This window comes from Haemorhous mexicanus, chromosome 2, assembly GCF_027477595.1.
Source record: "Haemorhous mexicanus isolate bHaeMex1 chromosome 2, bHaeMex1.pri, whole genome shotgun sequence".
Lineage (NCBI taxonomy): Eukaryota > Metazoa > Chordata > Aves > Passeriformes > Fringillidae > Haemorhous > Haemorhous mexicanus.
Window position 1 is genome coordinate 98,132,732 of NC_082342.1, and position 23,016 is coordinate 98,155,747.

Here is a 23,016-nt window from a genome sequence, read left to right on the forward strand (position 1 = left end):
GTACTACCTGTCAATTATGAATTCTAGAGGTCTGGGAATAATGTTTTTATGGAAGGGATTGGTAAAGAATAAAATGGAGAAGAACCTATAACTCAGCATGGAAACTTTGTCTCCTTTGGGATGGCCTTATGTCTAGCATATTTAGGAAAGCAAACATGAAAGTCTGAAATGGTAAATAAGGACAGAAAACGTATGCTGCAGAAGAGTCACTTTGTAGTACTATTAGAAATTATTCAAGTAAAAATAAAGTTGTATTCAGCTCATATTTTTAGCAAGATCTTTGTTTATTCTGAATCCAAGATTATGATTATCTTCTATGTGTAGAGTTGATCCTCCCGTAGAAAGTCCCATTTAGAGAGTGAATCTCAAAAGAAAATTTACTTACTTTCACAGCTCTGAATAGCTAAAGTAACACTGAAACATCACTGTCAGCAATGCTAAAGTACCACTGGTTCTGATGTACCCATTTTCCCCTTCTCTTTACTAGGAACACCTGGAGAAAAGGGTCTTCCTGGAGTACCAGGCTCACCAGGCACACCAGGGTTCCCTGGACAAAAAGGCGAAAAAGGAGACAAAGGAGCACCAGGTTTTCCTGGAATTGGCTTTCCAGGGGCTCCTGGTGAGAAGGTATTTATACCCTTAAGGATTTGGTTATCTTTACCAAGCACTTGAAAAGATGCTGTTGGCCTTTGAGCTGTTTTGTTACATTTTCTATTATACTAATTTACCTGCCTTATGAAAAACTTGAAAGGTGTGCATATGTACAGGTTTAGATGCATTCTGTTGGATGGAGCCAATATCTCCAGTGTTCTTTTTTATTATCTCTGTTCAAAATAGGCTAATTGGCAGTGCTAGAAATGTAGGGAAGGGGAAGAACTTTGAAAAATACTAAGTCAGTGATGTGAAAAGGGCATTTTACGAACAGGGAAAATAATCACACTAAAATAACGTTACTGTACTTTTAGAAAGATATTATACAGTGCTCAGATACTGCTGATAAGTGAACAGTGTTAATACTGTCTGTAAAGTTTAATTTAATCTCTAATAGTATCTAATAGGATTCTCATTTGTTTCATATTCCTTTTCCTAGCTGTACAATGACAGTTATAATGAATTTATAAGTAAAAATGGTAAAAAATAATACCTGGTAATCTGGTAGCAAACTTACTGAGGACTCAAAAAAAGATTTTTTTTAAGATGATGAAGTGTAATAAATTAAAAGGATAATTTTCAAAAGACTTTGTATAACCATCCTAAAAATGCATAGAAGAGTGCTCATGTGCTCATTTTCATATGTAGGTATTAAGCAATTGCTAGATTACTTGAAAAACTCTAATAGTGGAATTTGACACCAAATTTAATCTAAAATTACATTGTGTAGAAGTGGAAAAACAATGGAATTCTTTAAATTCAGATGGATAAGAGGGGTAAGTGGGACATCTACCACTGCATACAGAAAAAACTGTTTCTGAATTAATGTCTGTATTTTATATGTGCTGCTTCTTCTAGGGAGAACCAGGAAGAACGGGTAGTCCAGGTGTATCTGGAGATAAGGGTGAAAAGGGTAGTGCAGGAGTTCCTGGAATGCCAGGTGCCCCAGGTCCCAAAGGATCCCCTGGCATGGCAGGATTTCCAGGCAAGTGTTTATGCTTTTACAAAACAGAAACTGTAGTGAAAAATTAAAGTAAAAATTATATCAAATATCGCACATGAAAACACATTTTTCTTCCTTTCTTTAGGAAGCCCTGGCCGCCATGGAGAAAAGGGTGAAAAAGGACTTCCTGGCTTAAGTGGGATTCCAGGTTTAAAAGGAGAACCAGGTAAAAAAGAAATATTAACCAACAAAGGACACTTAAAATATTGTTCATCTCCAGGCAGTGGCTAAAACAAAATCTTTTGCATTCTACATTCATTTTGGCTCAGCTATTTCACAGTGCATTTGTTCATTTCATAAGCAAAAAAGACATTGCTTGACAATATTGACATATTTCCTAGGTAAATATGAGTCAGTGTAGTGGGGGGCTCGTATTTCTTTTGCACTGTTAGAGGAATAGATTTTATCACCTTCCAAAGAGCAGTTTTTGTTACAGCCATTACTTCTGTTGTTTCTGAGTTCATTTAAAAACAATCCATTTGATCTTTATGCCCAAACCTGAATCATCACATTATCATCATTTCACTGATGTTAGAAAGGAAGTAGAGTATGGAAGAGAGTAAATCCATTGCTGTTATGAGCATTTTTGGTCTTGGAGTCTCCTGTTCTCAGTTTTTTGGCTGCAGGACACGTCATCTTACAGGACAATGGACTGTGCTATTCACAAGTCTTTGCTAGAGGTCCTGCATTCTAAACTCACTGAGTTTCATGATAATTAGCTGTGTAAAAACCTTTAATACTTGAGCCCTGTCTCAGACTGATTTAATTCAGAAGTAAACTCAGTGAAAAGTCACACTGAAGTCATCATGCAATGTCTGCTTGGTCTGTGTGGGAGCAAAAATAAAAGTAAAGTTTTTCATGAGAGAAGAAAAAGGTCATAGTTCAAATGAAAATGTCAATGGTTTTTCAGGTGAACCTGGTCTTCCGGGTCCTGCTGGTGCCACTGGGCAGAAAGGTGAACCAGGTTATGATGGGATTCCAGGTGCAGCTGGTGCAAAGGGTGAACAAGGTACTGTGACTGTCATCATCAGTTCCCATGGTATGAAAATGCACAGACACAGGCTGCACAAGAGTAGCTGGTAGAGGTGTGTCCTGCTTTTGAGCCCTTTGGATGAAACCTTAGAATATAAAGTCAGTATTGGTGTCTTACGATCATCCAGCGTTGCAGTGTGATCATTTAGATGAGCAACTGTGTTTAATCAATGTAATATTGAAATAATTTCTTTCACAAAGGCTGGTAATACTTTAAAGAATTTGTGTTTTGGCATTTATTTCAGGCTGAAACTTAGCTGTGAAATAGTGGAGCAGCCTTGCCTTTTCTTTGGGTAGGGTTTTCAGTCATACAGGACCCATTGTGCTAAATACAATACCAGTACGTAACAAAAACAGCCTCTGCCCTGAGGAACTTTTGCATAAGCCATTTATTTGGAGTTTGTATTTGCATAATTGAGTTTTATTCATTACAGGTTAAATGTAAGTACTTTCCCAGCTTCTCATTTTTTGCTGTCTCTGTGCTGCAGGTCTTCCAGGTAGAGGGCTTCCAGGATTTCCCGGTGCAAAGGGAGATAAAGGTAAAACACTTATTTAAACAATTATAAACCTCCTTCCCAACATACTATAACCATAATTATGTAATGCAGACATACTTTCTACTTCATTCTTTTGCATCCTATGCCTTCTCAGAGCAGGCAGAAGCTCTGAGAGGTTCAATACTGATTTCTGTTACAGTGGCAACATCTTGGAGTTAGATATGCCCTAAAATAGGTAATTATTCATAGTGTGGAATTCTCTGCAAGCTGTGGTGTGATGAGGTAATATAAATAACTCCCATATTTGTGTGCTGTGCTTTTGACTCCAAGTATTTCTGTTTTCCTACTAATTTTGCAAGAATCAAAGTTTAGTGAGGCTCTGCACACAGACAGCTATAGGTCGTGGTTTTGTGGCCTGGATACTGTAGTAATTTTTTTGCCTGAACCTGTTTTGCAGCCCAGACATATTAATGGCTAAATCAGTTATTTACTGTATCTCAATAGAGCATATCTAAGCTATGCACAGGAGCATGGTGCAGAGATGCAAAAAATAGCAGAGTCCTACTGAGATCCCACTGAAAATTTTTATTACCTGGGCTCGGGACTTAATTGCTTGGGTACAGTCACATGACTATGACAATTCAAGTCCCCTTATGTTCTTTGAAAAGTGTGTCACTACACTGTGCTGTGAGAATGGTTTGATTGGCTTGATTCAGTGCTTGTTCAAGGTGTCTGTAATGCACCATGCTCCAGTTAATGAAAGAAGTATATCCTAGACACTAGGCTGCAATAGATACAGCAGTCAAGAAATGTTAAACTGCTGTTGTATAATGGGGGAATTTTCAATTTTAACTATCCACAGCTTTCCATTGTGGAAAACACAAGCAATTCAAGTAGTTCATCCATGAAATTAACATGACACAGCAGATTTTGAAGAACTTACATAGCTTAAAATATCAATGCCCTTCCTCACTCATTCATTCTACTAATAAAGGAAACTTGTCTGGACAATACAAAGTGATAAACCAGAATTTCAGAATATCTTTTATTTACCACCTTAGACTAATTAACAGTCATTAACTACTGTGAAAACCCTAATGTTAAAGAACTTAATGAATTTAGCAAATGTTCTAATTGTAGCTCGGTAGGCGTGTAAAGCACTACATTATGAGAACACTTCTCTCACCTTCCCCATCTCTCATTTTGTCAGCTCAGCTCATTTAAAAATATCTGGGTTTAGAGTAAATATATATTCTAAAGGTATTTCTGTGGTAGTTCCAAAGAAACAAGTCAAGGATTTAAAAATCTTTTTCTGCTCCAGCAAAAACCCAGGAGTAGTGTTCTCTATACATTTTGGGTTTTTTTATTATTGTACTTATACCAGTTACTTTATATTCTTTTGCTCAGTCTAAAACTAGATTGAATTGCAATTGTTAACTATTTGTACAAATGTGAAAGTAAGTACAATGGGTCTAAATCTAGATTTTCGTAAAAAAGTATTCAATTTTTCTCCAGGAGCAAGACGTTTTGTGGTTAGTCAAGCACAACATCCATTACTTGACTATGACAATAATAATTGCTGTGGAGTAAAGGTTTGGGGGCTTTATAATCTTTGTGTAAGGAGTGGTAGAGGGATGCTGAATGTTAATCTATTTTAAGAGTCACTGAAAATAGCCCAGTGATGATTTTAGATAAGAAAAGGTATATTGGTCAAACTACTTTCCTCATATTTTATATCATAATGTGAAGAATAATACAATTTTCCAGAAGTTTTGAACTTTTATAGAAGTGCATGAAGTTAAGGTCAGTGTTTTCAAAAAGAATAAATCTTACTATGAGTGGATAATATGGCAGAAGGTTTCAGTGATTGTGATCTTCTCTCTAATCACATTCTGTGGTTGTTTCAAATCTTAGGTGCAAAAGGTGAAGTGGGTTTTCCAGGATCCCCAGGAAGTCCAGGGATCCCAGGCCTGAAAGGGGAACCAGGATATGCAGGTCCACCAGGTCCTAAAGGGAACCAAGGTCTTCCTGGGCTACCAGGAAGTGCAATTGAAGGCCCTAAAGGAGACAGAGGACCCCAAGGCCAACCTGGTCTTCCAGGTAATTATCTTTGGTATTAAAGTATTGCTGTTCATCAAGGCTTGCCTAATTAATTAATTAATAATACAATCAATATTGCATTTCTTTGTTTATCCTCTTCTCCCAGGTCAGAGAAAAGCCTTTGTTCACAGGCAGTTTAGGCAGTATGCCCTAGACCAGGCTGGTTTTATGTCCTCAAGCAGTTAACTTTGTCCAGAAATCTTTCTAGTGTTGAGAAGGTTGCCTCCCATTTCCATGTTTCCCTGTGGACTTCACTGTTTTGAGGCATCCGGGGCTGTATGTTCCTGTGTGCTGGAGGTTAATTATTTAAAAATGACCCAGCTTGGCCTTTCCATGGCAGTGCTAGAGGCAAAGGAGGAGAGTGGAGCAGAGCTACAAAGCATCTCTAGCATGTTTATGCCTGAGGATGGACTATCTGCTTGTTCTGCACATGTGGAAAACTGCCTCTATCAGCCACAGGCTGAGAGATGATTGGAGGAGGAGACTCCCTGCAACAGATTCTCCTACTTGTTTTCTTGAAATGTTACAAGATTGTAACATTTGGTTCTGTCCGTCTGTAAGCCCTGTTTGTCCTCCATCACACACTGCTGTAAGCCAATTTTGCTACTACATACTCTTTTCTTCTGTGTTTTAGGTTTACCAGGTCCAACAGGGCCACCAGGACCTCCAGGTCTGAAAGGGGCCAAAGGAGAGCAAGGGAGCAATGGCTGGCCAGGGACTCCTGGGGGTCCGGGAATGAAAGGTGATCCGGGTTTCCAAGGACTGCCAGTAAGTTACTTTCAGTACACTCCAGATTTGCTGAAAGCCGGTTCTTGTAATTAATGGATATATTAATCATACAGTTTCTTGTTCAAAACAATGATATTTTATGTTCAAAGTGCCTTTGCACTCACTGCTGATGATGTAAAGTCAGTTTGAAAGCATTTCAGGGCTCTCCTTGGAAAGGCTGCCCCAATGAGCTAATGAACTTATTAGAAATTTATAGATAGTGAGTGGTAACATACAACACCCAAAATATAATTTACAGTGTTTTAACAGTATGGGATGGCTGAAGCACATCCATAAATCTGATAAATGCATTAGTAGTTAATTTTAAAGGTTGCGTATTTCATGATAAATTTCATTTATCAATTTCATGCCTTCTGAAAATACCTGAACTGTTTGCTTTTGTTATGAAGGCTCTCAAATAAAGTGCAGTTTCAGTACTGTCAGTGATGAAATATTGCTGCTGATTTAGTACTACAAACAGGCAATACTATTAATACATTTTTGTCATATATTATTCATTTTCCCTGGCCTAAAATAGTCACTTTTCAGTATACTAACAAGAATGAAATATAATAGGACAGTCACCCAGAATAGTTGTCTTCTTTATTCTTTCTCTCAGGGTGTATGATCCCTTTTTCCACACTGTAAAATATGCTCTATTTTTTAACTTTTCATTCCTTCTTTCCTACTACACTGGGAATAGAGATCATTTAGCCCAGAGTAGAAGGAGGCTCAGAGGGGACCTTATCACTCTCTACAACTCCCTGAAAGGAAGCTGTAGCCAGATAGGGGTCGGTCTCTTTTCCCGAGTAACAAATGACAGGACAAGAAGAAATGGTCTCAGGTTATGCCAGGGGAGCTTTAGATTGGATATTGGGAAAAATTTCTTCCCTGAAAGGGTGGTCAGGCATTAGAATGAGCTGCCCAGGGAAGTGGTGGAGTCACCGTCCCTGGAAGTGTTCAAAAAATGTGTGGATATATCACTTGAGGTGTTTGGTTTAGTGGTGAACATGGTGGTGCTGGGTTAATGTGGTTGGATTTGATGATCTTAGAGGTGTTTTCCAATCAAAAGGACAATAATAATCAAAATAATATTTATGGAAAAAAGGATGAGAAAATTCCTAGAGTACAAAAGGAAGAAAGACTCAGGAATAATGTCCTGATACGAAATGCAGGACTTTAAAGGTCTGCTTTATTTTTGATAATGCAAAGATCTAGTGCATCTTTTTCTGCATCCAGGAGTCACTTCACGGAGATTTTAAGGATTTGCTTCCACGTTCAGACCTTTTTATATTTGATACCATACTGTACCATACCAGCTTTGAAGGTAGTAAATTCCAACATAACACCCCAGTATATTTTCCCTAGTTTAATAATTTGCTCTGCTTTTGCAGAGAGCTAAATTTCTATACCTCAGGAAATTGTAGAGCTTTTCAGTGGTTGATATACTAGTCTGAGACTGTTTGCTGAGAAAGAATGGGAAATGCCTAAGGGTTTTGATTCCATGCCTTCAATCAGAAAAAATGTTTCACTATCCTTGAGCCATAATTCATAGTAGCAGGTTGTTAACTCAGTGTGAAATGCTGCAGTGAGAGTGATATTAAATATTAAGCTTCCTCTGGTGATACATACTAAGATGAGTTTCCACTGTTCCCAGTGTGACAGGCTCCTGCCCTGGATGTGGCTCAATTGCTCGTACAGGTCTCCAGGTACATGGTTACCTATATCAGAATGGAGATTTTGTTGCAACATGAGTGACACAACCTGTCCAAAACTTGTATCCAAAGAAAGTAAATGCAGAGATCAGGCTGTGAAATACAAATCTCATGGTTTTTTTCCTCTTCATTTTAGTGTTGAAATGGGATCGGAAACATTTTCCTGAAATAGTTTTATTCTGTTTGGAACAGATCCAAAAAGTTGTTTACCAAGCTGTATCTGATGAGAAAAAAAATTTAGGAAATGCATACTGTTATGGGAAATGTATTTTGATGGAAAGCTTCCAATAAACTCCTCTTATAAATATTTTTTTTACCATTATAACCTATTATATACATATATATTTATATATACACATATATTTAACCCACCTCTCTTTTAATGTGATTGACTCATGAGTGCCTTCTGAATGAAAGTTAGCCCTCCTGTTTTGGGCTTCAGAAGTTCACATATATGATACAAAGAGATGGCCATTTCTTTAAACAATCCTTTATACTGTGACTGTGTGACTGAAGGAAACCAGGGAATCTTACTTCATTCATGCCTTCCTTAGCACACTTGAGAGTAGCACTTCTTTTGTTTAACTTTGGAGTCTTTGGAAGTTTAACTGTGGGCATCCATTTTTAACTAGTCATCTCTTCTCCCTTTATAATCAGTGAAAAGAATTAGACATTTGTTGTTCTTCTCACCTTAATATAAACATCTAACTTGCACTGAATGAAAAATCACTCCTGTGTGCCTATTCTATTGCTCTGCAAATATGATAAGATGACTTCTACTGTTGGCATTATTTTTCACTGGGTGTTCAATTCACAGCTCCAGCTTCCTGGTTGGTAGGTTACTTAGCAAAGGAATTTTATTTCTTTCCTCCACCTGTGTTCTGTGTTTTATTACATAGAGAACTATCACTGTCATACCAAATCAGCCAGGGAGAAACTCTGAACTATACTTACAAGCTTTTTGCAGATGATCTACAACAGACAAAAGAAGAAAATAAATTGGCAGTCATTTGAATGACTATTTACAGTGTCTTTTGAAAAAGGGTCTTGATTTTCCTTGAAGTGAGGCTAAAGTGAACTTGTTACCATTAATTTCAGGGCTACAGTTTAGAATGCTGAAGGCAGAAGGAGGAATTCCCATTGTGTTTGAAGTGCTTTAAGTCCTTGAGTGTTTTAGCCCTGTTGAAAAGTAAAAATCTCCAGAGAATTATAAATTGTTGAGCATATTTAATTTCATCCCATGTGTGAATGTAGAAGTTTTCAAGTCTGCTAGAATTACCCCATTTAATTATCTAACTAGCAACCTCCTGCTGGGACTGCACTGAAATTAGTATCTGCTGAGGTTTGTTCTTACAGATGTTTTTCATAATAATATGGTCTGTAGTTGAGAACCTTTTTACTGACTGCAGTGCTAGTAGGATCTCATTCTGATCTGGTATCTTTTGAGGCAAAAATTAGTTTAGAAAGAGCAAATTGTCACTCCTATTCCTGTAGGAGAAGCTTCACAGCTAATCGAGGGAGAGAATGACCATTTCTTAAATTTAATGGCTTTGTCATATTTTTTTCATAGGTTTCCAGTAATACACAGCCTACTTGAGAGTCATATCATAATAGTGTATGTTAACTATATTTCACATTTTCTTTTATGCAGGGTAGTCCTGGTTTGCCTGGAGATGTCGGTCCAAAGGGTGATCTCGGACCTCCAGGAATTCCAGGTGTTCCAGGTGAGGAGGAAACTTAACATACTCCTGAAAAGTATGCAAAAATGTCTCTTTCATATCCTTCCTCTCTCGCCCAAAGAATGTTGTCTCTATGTTAATAATTACTGAACAGGACACTGAAAGCTGCATCGTAAAACATACAAAAGCATTGTGATTTTTCTTAAGATTTTTTGTTTCTTGCTTATTCTTGCATTGCAGATATTAAATGTGCACTTCCTTTAAAATAGGGATGTAAAATTGATTGTTAGATGCTACCAGTCAAGGATCTTTAAGATTTTCTTGCAAATTGAAGAGGCAAATGTTATACTTTTTTGAGAGGAAGTGAGCTCTGTATGTCTCTCTTGTTGAATATATTCCTGCTAGTGTCACCATCATGTACATGAAAACACCAGGTATATAAAAAATACAGTTATTAATAGAAAAAACGTAATGCTTTTAGTCTAGAGAATGATATTATTAAATTAAGAGAATTTTGAGGAGAAGTAAGAGAAAAAATAAGAGAAATATCTTTTCAGTCATCATATCATTTGTGACTTAGTGGTGGTGTTTTTATCGTGTTTCTGCAAATAGTTAAAAAGTACTTGGGCTAATAAAGTCATGTCCTTGTCCGCATCATGGGGGTCTACATGATTATTCTACACATATGCTTCCAAATCAAGAAATTACTGAATTTTCATGCAAATATTTCGTTTGGCTTCAGGTCCAAAAGGGACTCCTGGTTTCCCAGGCCTTAAGGGTGAGCGAGGTGACCAAGGTCTTCCTGGATCTACAGGTACGATGAAGACTTATGCATTTTTCCCCCAGATTGTTTTGGTAAAATGGTTACTATTTTGGTAAAATGGTTATTTTTAATTAATTTGTTGTTATTTGTGGCTATAACTCCATCACCCTTTTGTTCTGTGTGAAAACTCAGAATATGAAACCAGGTATCATGCATCAGCATCTGAATGGTCAGATTAGAATCATAGAAGGGTTTGGGTTTGAAGGGTATCTTAAAAATCATCTAGTTTCAACCTGCCTGCCATGGGCAGGGAGATCTTTCACTAGACCAGTTTGCTCAGAGCCCCATCCAACCTGGCTTTGAATGCTTCCAGGGATAGAACTTCTGTAGCTTCTCTGGGAAACCTCTGTTCCAGTGCCTCACCACCCTCACAGTAAAAAAAATTATCCTCATTAAGTCCAATCTAAATTCACACTCCTCCTGTAAATGCTTCTTTCTTTCACACTGTTGCTCCTTGCCCTGTCACTCCAGACCCTGGTAAAAAATCTCTCAGTCTTTCTTATAAGCCACTTTTGGATACTGAAAGGCCACAGTGAGGTCTTCCCCGGGCCTTCTCGTCTCCAGGCTGAACAAGCTTAACTCTCTTAGCCTGTCTTCATAGAAGATCTCTTCCACCCCTCTGATCATTTTCACGGCCCTGCTCTGGCCCTGCTCTAACAGGTACATGCCCTCCTTGTACAGGGGACCCCAGAGATACAGATTAGAAGCAATGGAATATAATATTCCAGTATGATGCTCCAGGTGGGCTCTTATGAGAGCAGAGCAGAGGAGGAGCATTACTGGCCACACTTCTTTTCATGTAGCCCTGTATTGGCTTTCTGGGCTGCAAGCAGCCGTGGCAGACTCACCCCATTTTTCATCTACTTGTGTTTCCCAAGTCCTTCTCTGCAGGGTTGTTTCAATCCATTCATCCTCCAGTCTGTACTGATATTGTGGATTGCTCTGGCCCATGTATAAGACCTTGCACTTGGCCATGCACTTGTTGAACTTCATGAGGTTTCCACTGGCCCACTTGTCACACATGTCAGGGTGCCTCAGGATGGCATCCCTTCCTTCCAGCATATTGACTAAACCACTCAGCTTGGGGCTGTTTGCAAACTTGATGAGACAGCTCCATGCAGCCTAAGGTCTGGACAGCTATTTCAGTCCATGAGAAGTCTGCATAGATAGACTTCAATTTGGGAAGCTTTGCAGTTTTGTTCACGTGTAAAGTCTAGGATGTGTTGATGTCTTGCGACTATCTGTGACAGGCTCCAGTCTCTGACTGTATAAATGGCAATACAAGGGAACTTTTTTTTTCTTTTTTTTTAAATTGTGCTACACTAAATGCATGCTGATTTTCTTGGTTGATTTCCACAGGCTTACAAGGTCCACCAGGCCCACCGGGTCCTTTCCAGCTTATTAAAGGGGATCCTGGCTTACCTGGACCTGTAGGACCAGTTGGTCTCAAGGGATTCCCAGGACTTCCAGGTCCCAAAGGACAACAAGGTGAGAGCTTCTAATTTGCCAGTTGAAACACATTTTTTGTAATGTAAAATAGTCAAAGGTAGGTTAGATACGACAAGATTTTTGGTATAATATTATCCAGTTTTTGTAAGCCACTTTAATTGTATCAATGATGAAGAAGCTCCTTTTTGAAGCTCATCCAAAACAGATGCCTTCCTGGTGATTTTTTTATAGGCTCTCACTCTGCAGGCATCACATCAGTATCTGAAATCAGCAGTAGGCAGAATGACTTGCAGCATTCTGCTTATCCTTTCCCAAAAATGTATTTGTTAAGGTGTCTTCTGTCATTAGTCTTGAATCCAAACTTAATTACTGTGTGCCTCTGGGATAGGGGAAAACACTTGATGCTGGAATGAAAAGTAATTCCAGAGGAAGCTTGTTCCATGGTCCTGGATTTCTTCTTTTAGTCCAGATATTACAATTTTTATAAAGAGTAGGTGAACTGCAAAAATGAAATACATCAACAAATAAGAGAATGGAGCAAGTGGTAGGAAAAATGCAATGCTGGCGCAAGGACATGTTGTTCAGAATGATGGGACATGGAGAATGGGAGCTCAGGAGTGTTAAGATTCTAGGGAAAGTTTTTTTCCTGAATGATTTATGTTGAGTTGATGGGGAATTACAGTGGAGGAGAATGAATATCTTCTTCCTAGTTAATATAGGAGATATTAAAGTTTTCTCTTGAAGGTGATGATACAACTCCGCAGCTGCTTTCCTTTAGGAAATAGCTATAAAACAGTCTCGGTGATTGAACACAGCATGGGGTTGCTTGTGCAGAATCCCTTGCTCTGTCACTAGGAGTCAGTTCAGTACATCAACACAATGTTTCTTTTTGGGTGATCAGAAAAGGAAAGCTCGGAGTGTCTAAAGCTTCTGATGAGTCACAGAAATATTGCTATAGTGCTGATGGTATTAACTTCCTTTTCCTGAAGTCAGATTTCCTGAGTTTGTGTAGGATTCATAGCATCCCTAAAATTGATAAAGGAAGACATAAAATATGTCTGAATTGGGAAGAAGCTAAGAGGATACCCATTTTCCTGCTGTTCATGACCCTTCTTTTTTATGATCTACCTTTGATTGAGTCATATGATAAGCAGAGAGAGAAGAGATTCCTTTTCATATTCCAGGCAAAAGCTGGTTTGTTTAGAAACATGCTCTCTCCTTACTTCTCCTTCTCTACTAGAGAATCACTGCCTGCAGTAGCCCTCATATATTCTCTAGTATGCACTGAATCTGTAGGATTTTAGTTTATGCTGAGGCACACCTATGCTGTACTGTATTAAAAGCCAAAAGGTCAGAACTAACATGAAATAATATCCAGTAATAATTATTCAACAGGGGTGACAGGACCCTGTTCGATATTATTTGAATATTACTTGTTTTTCAACAGGGGTGACAGGACCTTCAGGTGTACCTGGACCACCTGGTAGTCCAGGGTTTGATGGTCAGCCTGGGCAGAAAGGAGAAGCTGGTCCTTTTGGTCCCCCAGGTAAGTCCCTGCATTCTTCAAAGACTTGATTCCTTCATGGAAAAATAACATGTGGTATTAGGTGTGAATGTATCTAGTTTCACTTCTTTAGTTATGTAGGGGCAGTACTGCTGTCTGCAGAAATAAAAGGAGCCTCTCTGTGTTGTAGGGCCCAGAGGATTTCCTGGTCCACCTGGCCCTGATGGCTTGCCTGGGGCTATGGGCCCACCAGGGGCACCATCTGTTGCTCATGGCTTCCTTGTTACCAGACACAGTCAAACCATTGAAGAACCGTCGTGTCCGTTTGGAACAAGGCTGATTTACCACGGCTACTCCTTGCTTTATGTACAAGGCAATGAAAGAGCACATGGCCAAGATCTGGGTAAGTGGAGACCAAATTAGAATTCAGTTAAAATTCATTACAAACCAAATGTTGCTCTCATTTGTACCACTGCATTGAGCAAATCTGTGTAATTGCTCTGGCTCAGACCTAGGCATCCCACAACAAGGAAGATGTTGCTATACCACAGTGGATACAACACCTAGTTACTGAGATGGCTTACAGGGTCTTGGACAGTCTGATGGAACTGGGTTTGCTCAGCCTTAACAGATATTTATGGGGGGGGGCCTTCATTGCAGTCTGCAGCTGTCTACAGGAAGGGTAGAGAGTATGGAGTCCCTTTTCAGAGGGTCTCAGTGACAGAAGCAGCAATGGACCACAAGTATGAGACACATTTAGTGAAACATAAATAAAAGCTTTTTTATCATGCTGATGGTCAACCACTGGAACGGAACCCCGGAGAGGTGGTTGAATTTCTTGTCTTTGGAGATCCTCAAAACTCAGCTAAATCTGGACCCAAGAAACCAGATCTAACTCGCAGGGCAGTAGGATAGATGACCTCTAGAGGTCTATTCCAACCTAATGTATTCTGTAATTCTACAGGCAAGACTGGACTACTCCTTTCCTTGCCCTGTTCATTCATCATGAAGCTAAGAGAATTCACTTCCTCTGAGAAAACTGGGCCATCCAGAGCAAGTGTTCTCTGCCTTTTTTAGCTGCTCCTGGAAATAATTGTTAGGCAGTTGGCGGTGGCTTAACAAAACAGTTAAGAAATAACCTTTCACTTAACATTTCAGGCACAGCAGGAAGCTGTCTTCGTAAATTTAGTACCATGCCTTTCTTATTCTGCAATATCAACAACGTCTGTAATTTTGCATCAAGGAATGACTACTCCTACTGGCTGTCTACTCCTGAGCCCATGCCAATGAATATGGCTCCTATCACTGGTGATAATATCAGACCATTCATCAGCAGGTATGGTTTTAGTTCTGTGAAAAAGCCTGTGGAAAGACCATAGGGTACTTTATTTTTCTGGACAAGGTTTTGAATCTGTATATTTTTATTTCCTGCCTTTAAATTTAAAGTTTGAATTCTTTTGATGAAATGTTTCAAAGTGTGAGCGTTTTCAGTTTAGACTTTGATCAAAAATAAATCCATTTTGGGGGAAACCCAAACAAATAGAATAGCCTATTTTGAGTATAATTGAAATGAAAAGATATACTTTGAAATGTTGTCTTGCAAAAGCTGTGATGTACTTTGAAGGAGAAAAAGTTTTGCATTTTTTCACAATTCTTGTCTGAAACACTTCTGGTTTTTGACTAGCCATAGCTAGAAGCTTTTTAGGGCTCAGTTTCCTTTTGTTTGAAAACTGTAGCATTTTTATCATACAGTAGACTGACAGGCTTCTTCCATTGTTTTAGACATTCTGCTTGAATACAGCCATTATTGTCTGAATTAAAAGAAACAATTGCAAAATCAATCATCTATTTTTTTTAATAATTCCAGATTCACAACTAGTATAAAGAATGGTGCTTATATCAGAGACATAACTGTTCTGCATCAATGCAGTGTTGAACTTTTGGTCCATTTGAAATTTTAAGATCACTAGAAAACCCCTTCTGGCATAATATGTCCAGTGCTGATGGCAGAGTTGAGAGCAAGAGTGTGGCAAACTACCCCACCATTAGATATGAGTCTGACAAGGGGAATCTTCAGCTTACAGCTTAAGTGATGATCATTAGATATAGGCATTACTGTCCTTTCTGTCATTGCTTCTAATTAGTATCAGCTCTTGCTGATCCCTCTTCCAGCCATATTTAATGAATGGGAGTGGAGTTTGCTGGTAATGATTTCTGAGGTGCATCCAAGAGAAAGGACAATCCAAATCAGCAGTAGGTTGTATTCTGGACATCTTGGGTGTTCGAAAAGCTATATGGCTCTACTGCAAAACATTTGATACTTATTTTGTGTAGTGGAATCCATCTTGTATCTGCAGTTGTACTCTGTATTCTTACTTTTGGTCTAGTGCCAAAGAAGTTGGTATGTTTTGAAAATGAATGGGCAGATTGAGGACAAGATTCTCAAGAGAGACTATAGCTTTTGTTGGTCTTAAATTTTTGGTTGTTCGTTGCATGTGAATGGAAGGGGCTTTACTCTCAGAAAAAATTCAGATTACCAGCCTCTGAAGTTCATATTCCTTTTATGCCATCCCATATCATGCAAAACAGCTTTTAACAGTCACATTTGAAACTCTTGTTGAAGGAGTTACTAACCAACACTTTGCTTTATCTTATGCCTACGGATTAGCTTTTGCACCATAAGAACGCGTAAGTGCGTATATGTATGTGTGTGTGTGTGTGTGTGTGTGTGCATGTATGCTTATGTGGTTTTCTCCTCGTAGCACTGAGTGAAATAGTTGTAATATTCATTTTAGAAAACTATCAGGGAATCTCTAGGACTCTTCTTTCAATTTATTGTATTAGTTGGTGTTTTTAACCAACAGTTTTCCCTGTCCAAATGTAGAAAATGTGTAGAAGTGTCACTTGCTGCCTTGAATCATAGGACTTCTTTTCCTGTAAGGCCTTCTACTGAAATACCAGAAATCTCTTGAAGCAAAGCAGAGCTCCAAGAATAGAGGCAGCTTTACATTCCTTCTTTTAACTTACTCTTTCATTGATGTGTTTCTTAAAATAACTCTCTTGCTTCTGCACTAAAGATGAAGGCAGTAGGTATGAAAGCAGTCTTCACAAGGCAGAAATAGAAGGCTTTCATTCTGAATACCTTTGCTTCTCTGCATTTTCCAGAATCCAGCTTAATCCATTTTGCACTTGATTCTTTTCCCTGCTCTGATAACAGGAATCAGACTGTTTAGTTTTGAATAATTTTCATAATTTCTAACTGCAGCAGCCAGTTGAAGAATTGTACAAGGAAAAGCTGATTATATCTACCAAATTCCTTATTACCAGCCCCCATATTAAAATTTCAGCCCAGCCCATGGGTTTTTTATGATTCTGTGGAGGGATGATTGGTCATCAGATTATTCAGTAACCTAGCAGTTCTGAAACATGAGGAATTTATCTAAAGTAAAAGAACTGCTGCTGCATGCCTTTCTGGAGAATTGCTCTGAAGTTTGTTGTGCAAGTTACTTTGCTGGAAATCTCTTACTGGAGATACAGACCACAAATGTAAATAAAAAACACTTTCAAGGAAAATGAATGGCAAAGAGTCTGCCTTAGATTAGATTAGCAGTGATTGCTTTTTTAAGACATTTTCCAGAGAGATGGCTTTTTCTCTGGAAGTCAGAGCTAAGTTTAGGATGATGAATTGCTGTTACTTGCTTCTGATCAGAGTAGACCACTTTTAAGTGATACTTGCTGAGATATAGTGTTTGGCTATTTGCCCCCATGTTCATGACATTGAGCACTTTTAGAAACTTCAGTACAAACGGGACTAGAAAAAGAAAATACATGTAAATATTGAGATAAGAGGTCTCTTGTTCTTTTCTCATAGGAAAGCTAATAGGAATAAGACTTAATAGTTGAACTGTCTCTAAGTAAGGGAGAAATTAGAAGTTTATCAAATAAATTAGAAATTAACAAAAAAGAAGAACCAGTTGGCTGTTTTTCTAAATGAAACATTGTGATTTTCCTTTGCTTTTGAACATGACATTTTCTATTTCAAGATTCCATAGAGAAAGTAGTTTCTGAATAAAGAACTATTAATCCTTAAGTGCACACAGCTCATTCATATCTTGGTCCTTCTAGATGCTCTGTGTGCGAAGCTCCTGCTATGGTAATAGCTGTTCACAGTCAAACAATTCAAATACCACCATGTCCTGAAGGCTGGAGCTCACTTTGGATTGGTTACTCTTTTGTCATGGTAAGTGCACTGGGACATACTTTGAGCTGAGGAAAGCATTTGTTTCAGGGTTTTGACCTATGGAAATTTAGTATCTGATTCTATCCCTTCAGGTTTTAGGAGGGCATTAGACCTTCACCCTTTGTAGTGACTTCAAAAAGAACCTGATAATTTCCCCAGGGAAAGCCTGGGCATGGTCTGAGACACAGCTGGATCCAGAGCTGTTAGCACTTGGCAGTGGGAGAGAGGCCACTGTGATGTGGGGTGAGAATGGAGTTAAGCCATTCAGATAAAAGCCAGACCTTATGCCTCCTGGCCAAGGGCTAGCCCTGGCATGTTGCTTACACAGACATAGCTTGAGTCCTGCTGTCTCTCCTGAAGGACTTCTGTGCATGCAGCTGTTCCTGAAGCTGATACTGCTCATGTGTCATGCTGCTGTTGAGTGAGAGAACCCAATGCCATCTCTGGAGTCTTCAGCTCCACCGTCTTGTTCCTCCTTGAGCTGAGCAACAAAAACAGAGTAGATGGACAGAACAGGGACAGGGAGAGAAGTGTGAAGAAATATTTGTGTGAGAGGGTTCATTGCTGTTGTAGCAGAAGAGGTAGAGAGTCCCTCTCTGACCAATGCTTTTGCCTTTTCCCAGCACACCAGTGCTGGTGCGGAGGGCTCTGGCCAGGCCCTGGCATCCCCTGGCTCCTGCCTAGAGGAGTTCCGCAGCGCTCCCTTCATTGAATGCCATGGCCGGGGCACCTGCAATTACTATGCAAATGCTTACAGCTTCTGGCTTGCCACTATAGAAAGGAATGAGATGTTCAGGTAAGTTCCTGATTTATTTATCACTTTTGAGACTCAGTTGAGCCTTATCACTGAATAAAAGAAGTATTTTTTGAATGTAATACAGGTTCTAGTCTTGGCTGTCCACCAGCCAGTTAATTTACATAGTTAATTACTTTTGTAACAGAAAGAAGAAAAGTTAGTAGCTTTTGGGGGAATTATTGAATGTATCATCAGTTAGTGCTTGCAATGTGTCATTTGTATCATGTATTTTGCTTTTCAGAATAATCTAACAATGTTCACAATTCCACTATTTTTCCGATTGTATTCACCAAGTGGTAACTGGGATAGGCTGACATACTGATTGAAGTTAGATTAGAATATAACATTTCCTGTAAATGGAGATTAACATATAATAGAACTACTTGCAATTTGTACAGGTGTTAAACTAAGTGAGTTGAACAATAATTTACCTTTCCCTAATGTTAGAGGAAGTATGTTTGAGTAAAATGCAGTTGGTGGTAATAGGCTTTCTTTTGGTCTCCTGCACATGAGTATTTTTCAACACAGGCTCATTCGCTCTATATGAATGTTACTAATATGTTGGCATATAGGTCAGTTCCCATGTCTGCATAGCTTAACTGGTCAGCAGACATTCCTCTGGAGTGCAGGTAATCACCCTCTTCCACCAGAGTCCTGACTGCTTTATCTCTTCATGTCTTCTGTCTGGATCTGTGAATGCTGCCTTGCCTGTCTCAGAATGAAGCAGTTGTTTAGCCAGTTTTCACGCTTTGTTAATCAGATAGCTGTCAATGGAGTAGGTAGAAAAACTGAGCACTGAGACTGAGTATTGTGGGGCTGTTATAATCTCATCAGCCAGAAAAACTACTACCACAACCACCCCACCACTGGGGTAAGCCCTGGATCCCTAGGAAGGAGGAAAGCTGGTCAGAAGAAAATTTAGATTGAGCACTACAGTTGTTTCCATTCCTTGAGTCCTACCCTGAGACCTCTCACTTCACATGCTTTTCTGGCTGCAAACTATGCCTCAGATTAATAAATAATCCCAGATCTGGGGACCTGCCCTGCTATCAGAAATCAGAAATACTCCTCAATTTCCTGTAAACTCATAATCTTTTTTAATGAAAATCATTAAATGCAAACACATCTTTGTCTGAAAATGATTTATTTCTAGTTGCTAGGAGTAATTCCTTGTGACAGATTAGAGACTCAAGGCTTTGGTTTGTGTTTCTATATGACATCACATAATTTCCTTTGCCAGCTTTTCATTTGTCTTTAAAGTCACATGAATTAGCAGAAACTCATAAACAGTCAAATTTCATCTTCTTTGCCAATTTTATTTTATTACCCAAATTCTAGATTGTTTTCAAACTGCTGTTTTAACAGATGGTGTTCTAGGTTAAGGAAATGTTACGCCTTTTGAAAGAACTGAATTCTTCAGTAAGTGTGTGATGTTTAAAACTAGTCTTACGATAGTTTGTGACCAAACTTGGAAGTGATTGCACACTGGAGAACTTAGGAACACCTTCTTCATTCAGCAATGGCTGGAAGGGAGACTTGCATTCCAAGCTGGTGTTGTCAGTTATGAACCTGAAAATTGCTAATGGATCTTTTAATTTCTTTCTTTCCCGCAGGAAACCGACTCCCTCAACCTTGAAAGCCGGGGATCTACGCTCAAATGTTAGCCGTTGTCAAGTCTGTATGAGAAAAACATAATGACTTTTGAATTTCAACTAATTTCACACAATATGGTGCTATTCGTTTAACAGCAATGAAGCCTAGACATATATCATATGTACCTCATTGTTGTCCAATATGAAAACAGTAAAGTGCCTTTTAGGAACTTGCATAACTAACACACACTGCTTTACTGGCCCTGTCCTTGCTAAAGAAGAAAAGAGACAACAAAAATAAGCTTCAAATGTTGACATGCCAAATGGCACTTTTGATCAAAGTATATGTATTTTTTATATAAATGCAATGCACTGATAGAATAAAAAGTCAGCATTTATCCAGAAAAAAATGCAAAGGTGCTAGGAGGTATGCAGTTCTGCCTTATACTGTTTGACCCCCCTTTCTCATTCTTGTATTATATTTTTAGATTCATTTTTCTTCCCCAGATAAGTTTGTTACTGTTATCTAGGTGTCTTAAAATCCCAGACTCTTGGGTATGTACTTATTGTTCTTGTACAAAGAAATACTAATGTAAAAAAGAGGTTTGGGATTACAGACTGTGGTTAAGCAACATGTAACCATCTTTTCACAACATAGAGTGCCATCCTGCAAACCTTTGCTTCTGTTTGTAGCCTTTAGTGCTGTCAGTATTAATGGGTCTACATCTAGAAGAGATTGCCAAATTGGCTTCACAAATAGGCAAGTAAGTGTTTCTGCTATGTTGGTACTACGCAGCTTCTTTGTGCAGTAGAACAAACTTTCCTGTGGAATAAAGAATGATCCAGCAATGGTCAAGAAAAAATATATATATAAATATTTTAGTAATTTATATAGATATCAACCATTAGGCAAATCAAGCTCTAAGTTTATCATATCAAAAAGAAGCTTACAAAATTTTTCTTCTTTTCAGTGTCATGAATTAGGTGTTAAATGCCAAAATATGATGTAAAATGTTCATTTTACATAGCCATTTCAATGCTGAAGTTGCAGAGACTGAACCCAGGTTAATAGTTATTTGTGTTTATAATAGTAAATTCTGCTTTGAGCTTATAGTCTTTATTCTGTATTTAATATTTTTCAGGGTTTTAAACACTACTCACACACTGAATTACTTGATTTTGAAAAGTCTAAGGCCTTAATTTTGTTAATATTGTGCCAAAAAAACTCTTCAAAGTGGCCTCAGAAATATTTCTAAAGAATTTCTATGCAATGATACCATTGTTTGAGCATGTCTGTGTCCAAAAATGTTTTATGGACTATTACCATGCAAATACCAAAAGATTTTTGCAAATACCAAGGCCTTTGTGTAATTTCTTACATGTGTATTTCTTAAAAATTCAAGTTTGTAATAAAACTATTTGTGTAAAAAAAAAAAAACAGAAGAAAGGAAGATGTTTTTACTAATTTGTTTTTAGCATTCTTTCACAGCAATTAATTAATTTTAATAAGCCACCAATAAATGCAAAAGCTTGATGCAATCATAGGTGATTTTTGTTTTGCACATCTTGCAGATGTACAAAGCATCTTTTAAAGGGGGAAACAGGGCACTGTACTGACACCTCTATTGTTATCTTGTAAGACCTGAAACTGATAGATGAAACATGAGAAACTTATCACTGAAATGTATTTGATACAAACACATTACAAAAATCTGCTAAATTCATCTCAGCTCATGGGAATCAACAAATGATGCACATTTTTCACTTTTTTTTTGATTTTTTTGTGCACAAACAGAACTGAATTGTCCAGGATAAAACTTAAGATATCTCATATAACTTTGCTTTTAAGTGAGCAAGGTGAATCTTGGCTCTGGTTGAAGAGGAGATGGGCCATGCTATAGTTTTCCTTGGCAAAAGCACATAATTTGCTAAAGTTTCATGTTGTTTTCCAAAATTTGTGAAGACACTGCGGCTGCTGCTGCTGTTTAGAACTTGACTTTCACTTAAAATCCTTCAGGACATTCTCTGACCAAATGGCTGAAGGCTCCTGCATAGAAATTGGCCATTTCATTTAGCAGTGATTCTTAACTCTCATGAAAGTTCTGACACTTGATAATCTTATTTATAAAAGACCAGTCCTCACGAAAGTTCCTTTTTAGTCTCTAAGATAAAACAGTCTGATTATGCCTGAGCAGCCTCATGCAGTTTTCCCAAGGACACCTGACATCCAGAAGAAGAGGAGAAGACTATAAGGTGATTCCTTGTGGCATGTAGGAAAAATTATTCAAAAATTGAGTCTTCCCTGACTCAGAGCATCCAAACTGCTGCTCACACTCTACATTTTATCTCCTGGTCAGCTAGGGATTTAATTTGCTATGCTCAGATTGTCTTAGAACTGCCAGACAGTTTTGTTTATAAAGTTCTTTCATGTATGTTTGAATCAGCTTGGTGTGTCTGAACCTTTGTCTTCTCAACTGGAGGAAGGTCATTTCCTCATTTGGAAACAAGGTCCTTTGAAAATTTTTGAAAACTGCTTGAACAGTAGTTTGATGTCTTCCTTAATAGTAATTATTTATTCTATAATCTCCAGCTCATATAATGACCTAAACCATTCTCATGCTAAAGATGCTATTTCTTCTTATATCAGTCACTAAACTTTTTGGTGCTTATTGAATATCAATCAGATCTCCTGAAAATATGTGAATGCTAGATTTTGATGCCCTGGGTGAGGAAGAGCGCGTGTGAAACACTCCCTTGCTTTCAAAACCTCTTAAGTACCCCATATTCAGGCATTTATGGCCAGTGTTGTGGCTACAATAAAGTTCATCGTGTGAACAGGCAACTGCTAAGTCATCAGTTATTCAAATCATCTTGCAGAAGCTTCAATTTCAGGAGAAAATTTTTGAGTGCAGTACTTGAAGAGTCGCTGTCATGTTCCAAATAAATACATTTCTAAAACAGCAGGTGGTGCCCTTGCTCTCTTTGCGGTAGCGCTGGGACGACAGCTTTACACTAACAGATACCTTGGTCTCTCATCTGTTAACATGACCCTATTGAATATATGACTATTTTCTCATGTCTCCATCTCTACTTTGACCTGTTCTAGTTACCAGCATTTTTCCTTTTGAAATAGGAATAGATCAGTTTTTAATTAAAGAAATTTCTAT

The 23,016-nt window shown here is 38.3% G+C and overlaps 1 protein-coding gene across 1 annotated transcript in view; it reads left to right on the top strand.

The window, feature by feature from the left end:
- The window catches only part of COL4A1 (collagen type IV alpha 1 chain), a 119,767-nt gene extending 96,958 nt beyond the window's left edge, over positions 1 to 22,809 (top strand). Inside the window, exons 37-52 of the mRNA XM_059839700.1 lie at positions 488 to 627; positions 1,510 to 1,640; positions 1,744 to 1,820; positions 2,565 to 2,663; positions 3,175 to 3,225; positions 5,098 to 5,283; positions 5,918 to 6,051; positions 9,418 to 9,490; positions 10,188 to 10,259; positions 11,628 to 11,756; positions 13,165 to 13,263; positions 13,412 to 13,624; positions 14,380 to 14,557; positions 17,347 to 17,461; positions 18,085 to 18,257; positions 19,871 to 22,809. Of these exons, the coding sequence (XP_059695683.1) occupies positions 488 to 627; positions 1,510 to 1,640; positions 1,744 to 1,820; positions 2,565 to 2,663; positions 3,175 to 3,225; positions 5,098 to 5,283; positions 5,918 to 6,051; positions 9,418 to 9,490; positions 10,188 to 10,259; positions 11,628 to 11,756; positions 13,165 to 13,263; positions 13,412 to 13,624; positions 14,380 to 14,557; positions 17,347 to 17,461; positions 18,085 to 18,257; positions 19,871 to 19,952 (1,952 nt within the window). The 3' untranslated portion in view covers positions 19,953 to 22,809. The remainder of the gene's footprint in view (positions 1 to 487; positions 628 to 1,509; positions 1,641 to 1,743; positions 1,821 to 2,564; positions 2,664 to 3,174; positions 3,226 to 5,097; positions 5,284 to 5,917; positions 6,052 to 9,417; positions 9,491 to 10,187; positions 10,260 to 11,627; positions 11,757 to 13,164; positions 13,264 to 13,411; positions 13,625 to 14,379; positions 14,558 to 17,346; positions 17,462 to 18,084; positions 18,258 to 19,870) is intronic.
- Positions 22,810 to 23,016: the final 207 nt, after the last annotated feature.